General features: G+C 34.7%; 1 protein-coding gene across 2 annotated transcripts; it reads left to right on the top strand.

Annotated features, from left to right (window-relative positions):
* The first annotated feature begins 1,688 nt into the window (after positions 1-1,688).
* Positions 1,689-7,239, top strand: LOC137808320 (mitogen-activated protein kinase kinase kinase 5). Of its 2 annotated transcripts, none has more exons than XM_068609372.1 (10): positions 1,689-2,472; positions 2,997-3,653; positions 3,733-3,820; positions 4,454-4,516; positions 4,615-4,778; positions 4,959-5,034; positions 5,465-5,524; positions 5,592-5,717; positions 6,088-6,297; positions 6,374-7,239. In XM_068609372.1, exons 1-10 carry the CDS (start codon positions 2,156-2,158, stop codon positions 6,521-6,523), a joined length of 1,911 nt encoding a protein of 636 aa, XP_068465473.1. In that variant the 5' UTR covers positions 1,689-2,155; the 3' UTR covers positions 6,524-7,239. The 2 variants fall into 2 exon arrangements, with proteins under 2 accessions (XP_068465473.1, XP_068465472.1); XM_068609371.1 differs by having other exon boundaries at positions 1,751-2,472; positions 6,371-7,239.
* Positions 7,240-7,767: the final 528 nt, after the last annotated feature.

Here is a 7,767-nt window from a genome sequence, read left to right as displayed (position 1 = left end):
TTCCTTGGAATGCGTGATATTTATATTACCTTGATGGGCCCTCGCTGTTGGGCCGGATTAAGGGTTGTTTAGCGATTAGGGTTGGATTAGGCCGTTCCTTAACCGTGGGTTAGCCTTTGCTAATTGGGTCAACGGTTTGACTTGAGCACCTTATATCGGTCGACCACATATGACACGTGGTCGATCTCATACCTTAAAGTATGGTCTTGACGCACGGGTTGACCGGGTCAATGGTACACTATAAATATTTACTACAAGAAAATCATTAAATAGAAACTAATTTTAAAAATCAAAATACTCAATTAAATTAGATATCATTTTATATATTCAAAAAATTATTGATATCTAAAATACCTTCTATTATTAATAAAAAATTATAAAATATTTTATAAATTAATATCTAATCCTTAATTACCAAAGTTTTATTAATAATATAAATCAGTTTAGATATAAATAATTTTATAGTATCTAATTTAGTAGATAAATTTATTTTAAAATTCTTTAATAAACTTAGGAATAAAATGATAAAGTATTCAAAGGAGACAATATTATTTAAAACCAAACACTTTAACTTATAATCAAATAATCACTTAAAATTAACTCCAATACTTAATAAACAACATATAAACTCTTTTTAATGATGAAGTTAATCTTCAAAAGGTTCTAATACTTTTCATTTTCAAATCTTATATCTAGTTTGATGTATTAAATAAAACCATTTTTTTAATACGTTTTTATGTATGCAGTAATTTATTTTGCTACCAATTATTTAACACCTACTTTTTCTAAACTAAACATAAACTCAATAAAAACGTGTCTATTCAATTTTAACTTAATGAAAGAATTTTCTCAAGTTAAAAAAATAAAAAATTTGTTATATATAACAATTATAATAATCTACCATTGATGCCATATTCAAAATCTCAATCCTTATCACTATATTATTATTATTATTATTATCATTTCCAACCTTTATTTTAATAATAACTATTATTTCTTTTGTCACATTTATTATCACATTCTAACCATAAAATAAGTTTTGAAAGTATTTGAAGAATAAGAGAGTAATGTTTCGTTTAATTTAATGTTATGAAAGGTGTATTAATATTGCGTAACACCGGAAAATGTAGATTATACCCACCTACCATCTTAATTATGGTCATGGAGTTGTGTGTAGAAGGCAAATGAAAAGAGAAAACTGAATAAATTTTTTAAAAAATACAAAATCTGAATATAACTAAAAGTAATAGTAAAAGATAAAATAAAATAATAATTTTCTTAAAAATGGATGTGAAAAAATCTAACGTAGAGCAGTAGAAGCAGTTGGATAATAGATGGAATTAATGTAATTTGAATAAATTATTGAATAAACTTTATATTAATGTGAATCTATCTATAAGGGAATTAGTAGCGAATCGAGAAACGCGCAAATCATCGATCAAATAAACTCTTGAAATCAACGTCGCTTCTTCACTTCTATTCCGATCCAACAATAATGGAATCAAAATATGGTTTACTTTTTCTTTTTATAAACAAAATATCGTTTACTTCCTAACACTCTTCTCACTTCTCACCAACGTCAAACTCCATTCATTCACGTAATATCTTCAAGTCAATACACAACCACAAACAACAACAACAGCAATAATAATAATAATAATAATAATATTTACATTAAGTTTTGTAACAGTTAATAAGGTATAATAATTATGAGAAAATGAATAATTAAGGGTGGCGTTGGGTTGTTACCTGGCGCGAGAGCATAAGCACATAACTACCGTATCTAAAATAGCACAGTCTTTCTGTTGGTGAAAAAAAATAGTTTGAAGTTTATTTATATTGTTTCGTCTTCTCTGTTGTGTTGTCGCAACGGAGGGAGAGAGAGAGCTTGACTTAGTTAGAGGGAAGGAAAAAGGAAAAAGGAAAAAGGAAAAAGGAAAAAGGAAAAAGAAAAGGTGCAGCATATTGACTCTGTGTGGAAGGCCCTAAGGTTCTCGTTTCTTTCCGGAACGGCCAAGAAGGTGCCAACGCCAACGCCAACGATGTCTGTGGTTAAAGCTTTGCATTGCGCTTCCAATACCACCTCGTCCTCGTCGTCTTCGCGATCCGCATTGTGATTCTAAAGCTTTCTTTTATTCTGTGGATTCACCCAGCCATGCGGTGGTTACCCACGCTTTCCTTCGCGCCTTCCAGTTCCTCCTCGTCTTCCTCCGCAACTGCCACCGACCACCGCCGGAAGGCCAAGCTATTCGGTAATTCGGGCAAGAAGCGCGCCTGCCACGTCGTCGAGAACGATGTCAGGTCGCTTGACGAAGATTCTCCCTTCCCTTCCCCCGGCACGCCTCAGCCCTTACCCCTGCCGGAGCTCGCCGCCTCCCCGGCCCTAGTCCGTAACAAAGACGGCGAGCGCCGTCTTCCTTCGCCCAAGGATGCTGCTACAGCCACCGCCACCACCGGCTTTCAGATGCGGAGGTCATTTTTCAATTTTTCCTTTCTTTCCTTCAACTAGTTTTCTTTGTGGCTTTTCAATTTTGTTAGGTAATTTCCTTAATGAATTCAATTATCACTACTTGACATCATTCCTTGATTTTCATTTTGCACGTTTGTTGTTGTTTCAGACTGAATCATGAGATGCATATATTCGGACTTGTGAAATGAAACTTTATGACATGCCTGTATAGACTTTTCCTTAAACACTTACAAGGAAAAAAAAATATCAAATGAATCTGAGTTTATTTGACAAGTTAAAATATATTTATGCACCTCAATTTTAAAGAAGTTAGATCAGGTAGCTTCTATAAAAGTTACGTGCATAACTTGATTTTAATTATTTAAAAGCTCAATTCATTTTACATTTCTTATTTTGTTTGTGGAGGAATTATTCAAGCTGAATTGATTATGCATTTGCAGTTTTGTACTTACTTGCCATGTGTTTGATGAAGAGATCTCAATGGCGAGTTTGCTGACCTATTTGGCCGAATCTTGTATTGTAACAGTGTTTTTGCTAGCCAAGACACGAGAAGGAACATGGAACAGGCTGAAACTAGGTCATCGAGAATGGTGCATCAAGATGCGAGTGGTTGTTGTGAGAGTGCTCGAGATAACAGTAATACTAATAATAGTAACTTGGTGAGCGTCCCTCATAGGAGCACTATTTCAGGTAGTCCCTTTGCAAGTCCTTTAATGAGTCCACAGAATACAAAAAATGGTGAATTTGTGCCATATTATTATGCGAGTCCCAAAGGAAATCAGTTCTGGTCTGCACCAGAAATGTCTATCTGTGAAACAGGGTTGCTACCTCCTGCCTTCTTTGATCTATCCGTGTCGGGCACAGAAACTTCTCCCTCTCCCACCTCCCATCAAAGTCCACAGAGGAAAAGTCCCCAGCAACACGGCAGAACAATGAGTGGACCTCCATCCCCTATACATTCCAAGTTATCACTTGAACTCTCAATGGTGCGCCGTGAAAGTTGTGCTCCTCCTGTCAGTGTTCACCCCTTGCCCCTGCCTCCCGGGGCTGCCCTGCCCTCTCCACCAGCGGTTGGTACATTTTCCCATGTTAGGTCAGAATCATTGCCAATGAAAAACCAATGGAAGAAAGGGAAACTTATTGGGCGTGGGACATTTGGAAGTGTTTATGTTGCAACCAATAGGTATGTAAATGCTTCATATGTATTTTAAGATCTTTTGCCTATTTTCTTAGTCTCTGAAACAGATGTTGTTTCTTGACAGGGAAACCGGGGCATTATGTGCGATGAAGGAAGTAGAAATATTTCCTGATGATCCAAAATCTGCCGAGTGTATAAAACAGTTAGAGCAGGTTGGTTGCCATTACTTGTTTGTTACCACTGCCTATTTGTTAACTGTGTAAAATGTACCAACAGCACAGAGTGATGTATCTCTTTTGAGTGTGTGTTATGGCTCATATCTCTTATTAAAACTTTGGAATTTTACTAAAGAAGTCAGTGTGGTAATGTCAGTCAATTTCTTGGGAATAGTAATTTTCTTTCCAATCCTCAATGAGAACACATTTTTAGTCGCCTTGTATTCTCTTATTACACATTAACACTGGGAACGATGGCTGCATGATTAATGACATCTTGTAATTCTGCTTAGCAAATTTACTTCTGAAATGTATTATCTTGAAACTTTTAATAACTGATGCAACTACATCGTAATTGAAATTAATTTTTTCTCATTGAACAGTAAAGATGCAGCTCAGAGTAACTAGTCTATTATTTTACCTTTCTGCTTTGTTCTAGCCTTGGCCAATATACATTTTGCTGTGACGACTCCTAATTTCGTTAGTGTCCATTATGCTTAAATACTTTGTGAGGTTGCTTTGCTGTTTTTATGTTTGGCTATATATTTTACCCTCACCTGATTAATTATGGAGATATTTTACTCTCTATATCCTCTTTATCCTTCTTACTGGTTTATTCTCTTTCTCCAGGAAATTAAAGTTCTTAGCCAGCTGCAGCATTCAAACATCGTGCAGTATTATGGCAGTGAAATAGTAAACAAACTCCTACTGCATAATTAGCCGCTCAAGATTATTCATTATTCTGTTACACCCTTAAGACCTTGTAACATCTTTGGATTATGCGTTTGCAGGTTAATGACCGATTTTATATTTATCTGGAATATGTTCATCCTGGTTCAATTAATAAATACGTCCGTGAGCATTGTGGTGCCATAACAGAATCTGTCATTCGAAATTTCACTCGACATATTCTATCAGGGTTGGCTTATTTACATAACAAAAAAACAATTCATAGGTACATTCACAACTTTCAAGTGCTTCATACTAACTTGAATTCAAAACCTTTATATTGATACATATGCAACTACTTTGCTTTTGTTGGAAAATTACTGTTTTCTAGAATTTTTAATTTATTTTATATTGGGACCTTTTGGTCACATCTTTATTTGTTTATATTTTTCTTGTATGCATATAGGGACATCAAAGGGGCTAACTTGCTTGTTGACTCTGCTGGAGTTGTTAAGCTTGCTGATTTTGGGATGGCTAAGCATGTGAGTTCCAAGCCTTCCCCTTTCTTTAATTTACATTTTCTAGTTTCAGTTCTTTTTTTTCATGCTGAGAATGGTTCTGCAATTCTGTAGATTCTTTGTATTTCTTCTTGTTAATAAGATTATCTATTTATCGTTGGAAAATTCCCAAGAAGAAATTGGCATCAGAAACACAGGCCTTAAGTTAAAAAGCTCAAAGTTATTGCTTTTAAAATTCCTTTCTCTCAATTGAGATCAGCAATTTTATGATAAACACAGGCAGATTCAGTTGTTTCTGATAAACTTCTTGCATAATAATCCGGTGCTTGCATTATTTTTCAATTTCATTGCTTGAAGATGTATCCTCATGCTCTGGTGCTTATTTTGTGCTGTTGAATTTGTTCATGGGGTGTTTCATTAAGTTCATAACTCGGGATCCCTTTATGTTACGCAGCTAACGGGGTTCGAAGGTAATCTTTCTTTGAGGGGAAGCCCGTATTGGATGGCTCCAGAGGTATATTATTACACTACACTATCCTGTAATGGCTCGTGCACTCCTTGTTAACACTTTTCTCAAACAGCTTTTGCAGGCTGTGATGCAAAAGGATAACAGTCCTGATCTTGCTTTTGCTAGTGATATTTGGAGTCTGGGTTGTACCATCATTGAAATGTTCACAGGGAAGCCTCCTTGGAGTGAATATGAAGGAGTAAGCACCTGAAGAAAATTTTAGTTTGCCTCTTTTCAACTTTGTTGTTCTCAGGCTACTTCAATACTGTATTGATATAGTATTAGTATAAGATTTCTCATTAATAACAGAATCCCAATAGTTTCCAAAACTACTTATTCAAAAATGGTTTTATATCGCGGTTTATATGAGAATATGGGATTCTGAAATTTGGTAATGGAGGATAATGCACCAATTTTTACTTATTTTGGCAAACCTCAATATGAGCGAGCTAAGGCATCTTTGAGCCAACTTTTTCTGTTTTCAGCTTGTGGATTTGGCAGAGATGCTGTATGTATACGGGTAATTTATCTTGTCGCTTGTTAAATAAATTTATTTTCTAATTATGCAGGCCGCAGCTCTGTTTAAGGTTATGAAGGAAACCCCTCCTATTCCTGAAACATTGTCACCGGAAGGTAAAGATTTCTTGAGGTGCTGCTTTAAAAGAAATCCAGCAGAACGGCCAGCAGCTGCAGTTTTACTAGAACATCGATTTTTGAAAAACTCTCAACAGCCTGATGTTTTATCTCCCACTCAGCTCTATAATGGAACAGGCCTCATGGTGAATACAGTTGTGCCATTTTCTATTTGCCATACCATTCTATTTGTTTGTTATTAAAATATTCTTTTGTTAGCAGGACAAACCACTCAGTCCCATTCAAAAATCTGAATATAAACTTGATCGGTCGTCAATTTCCTGTGCAAACATTGCCAAGGGTAAAGCAGCTGACAGGCGTGGATTTCCCATTCCTTCCTTGGATATTCTTCCTGCATTCTTGGACCAATAACGTTATCCTGTTTTTAACCTCCCATGATCATTGCCCAATTTCTCTGCGCCATGGTTTTTCTCTGCTGAAGTGGGAATCGTCTCACAATAACCACGTAACAGTGGTGTCACGGAACTTTTTTTCTTCCCTTCACAGCACACCTGGTCCAGTACTTGATTGTCTGTGACTGTCAAAAGAAAAAAAATGATATTTTCAATTAACTGAGCTGGGGGAAGCTTTATTTATGCCAATGGCAGGACCACATTGTAGTACTATAGTTTAAGAGACGCTCATGCAGTGACTTGCAGCTGTTGCCGTCATAGGTTCTCTCTTTTGCTTAGTTTATCAATGTTAGAAGTCAAGAGCTTCTTCAGTCTGGAAGTTATGCTGCGCCAGAATATAGTAGCAGTTTTAGAATAATAATGATATTATTATACTAACTTAGAGCGACGAAGCAATGAACCTTCTTAGGTGCATATTTCTTCCTCTATCTATATTAGGATGAAGTCAATTTTATGTAGACATAGTGTTCATCCCTCTCTGTTTGATGAGGATTCTAATTTGGTTGCTTATATTAGATATCTCAATCCTCTCCTCTCCAGACGTGTTGTAACTTGTAATTGTAATAAAGACTCTGAATCTTCAGTTTTGTATTATAAAAACTTGTACTTTCACAGCAACTGCTACATGTAATGTCCATTGGATGGAAGAATAAAGATTGTTGATACCTTCCACAACTCTATCTTATGCCCTCCTCTTTCCCCCTACCTCTGGTCAAGAAAGTTATAGATAATAGAGGTTAAATCCATATTTAAAATAAAAAACTAATTTGGATTTTTATAAATCCAAATCTAAATACTCGGATTGAATTTTAACAATTATTATATTTTAGTGAAAAGTATAAATAAATATAACAATAAAATGTATGTTTCTTCAGCACAGTGTATTTTTACTTAAATTGACTAGCAACTCTTGTTAGGTTTTTATCACAAAAAAATGTTATACTTATTATTAGTTAGAAAAAGAACATAAAGAAGTATTAAATACTTTTATTTTCTTATTCTTGTATTAAATCAAACAAATACAACGCATGTCATTTGTAAAAAAAAAAACAGTACAATACTTGAATAATATGTGTATATACATAGTTATTTTTATTGAAATCTATTATTTTATCTTCCAATGGCTAATAATTATAAAATCGAATTAGATGAAATACATTTCAAATCATATTTAATATTTTTTTTTTATATTAAATACGCTTA

This window comes from Phaseolus vulgaris, chromosome 3 (genome assembly GCF_051622355.1).
Source record: "Phaseolus vulgaris cultivar YP4 chromosome 3, ASM5162235v1, whole genome shotgun sequence".
Classification (NCBI taxonomy): Eukaryota; Viridiplantae; Streptophyta; class Magnoliopsida; order Fabales; family Fabaceae; genus Phaseolus; species Phaseolus vulgaris.
Note: the sequence above shows the minus strand (reverse complement) of the source record. Positions and strands in the feature narration are given on the sequence as shown.

Coding starts and splice junctions, on each gene's coding strand:
- LOC137808320 (XM_068609371.1), top strand. CDS start 2,156: ATGCGGTGGTTACCCACGCTTTCCTTCGCGCCTTCCAGTTCCTCCTCG. Junction 5,718..6,087: donor CTTGGAGTGAATATGAAGGA/GTAAGCACCTGA, acceptor CTAATTATGCAG/GCCGCAGCTCTGTTTAAGGT. Junction 6,298..6,370: donor ATAATGGAACAGGCCTCATG/GTGAATACAGTT, acceptor TTCTTTTGTTAG/CAGGACAAACCACTCAGTCC.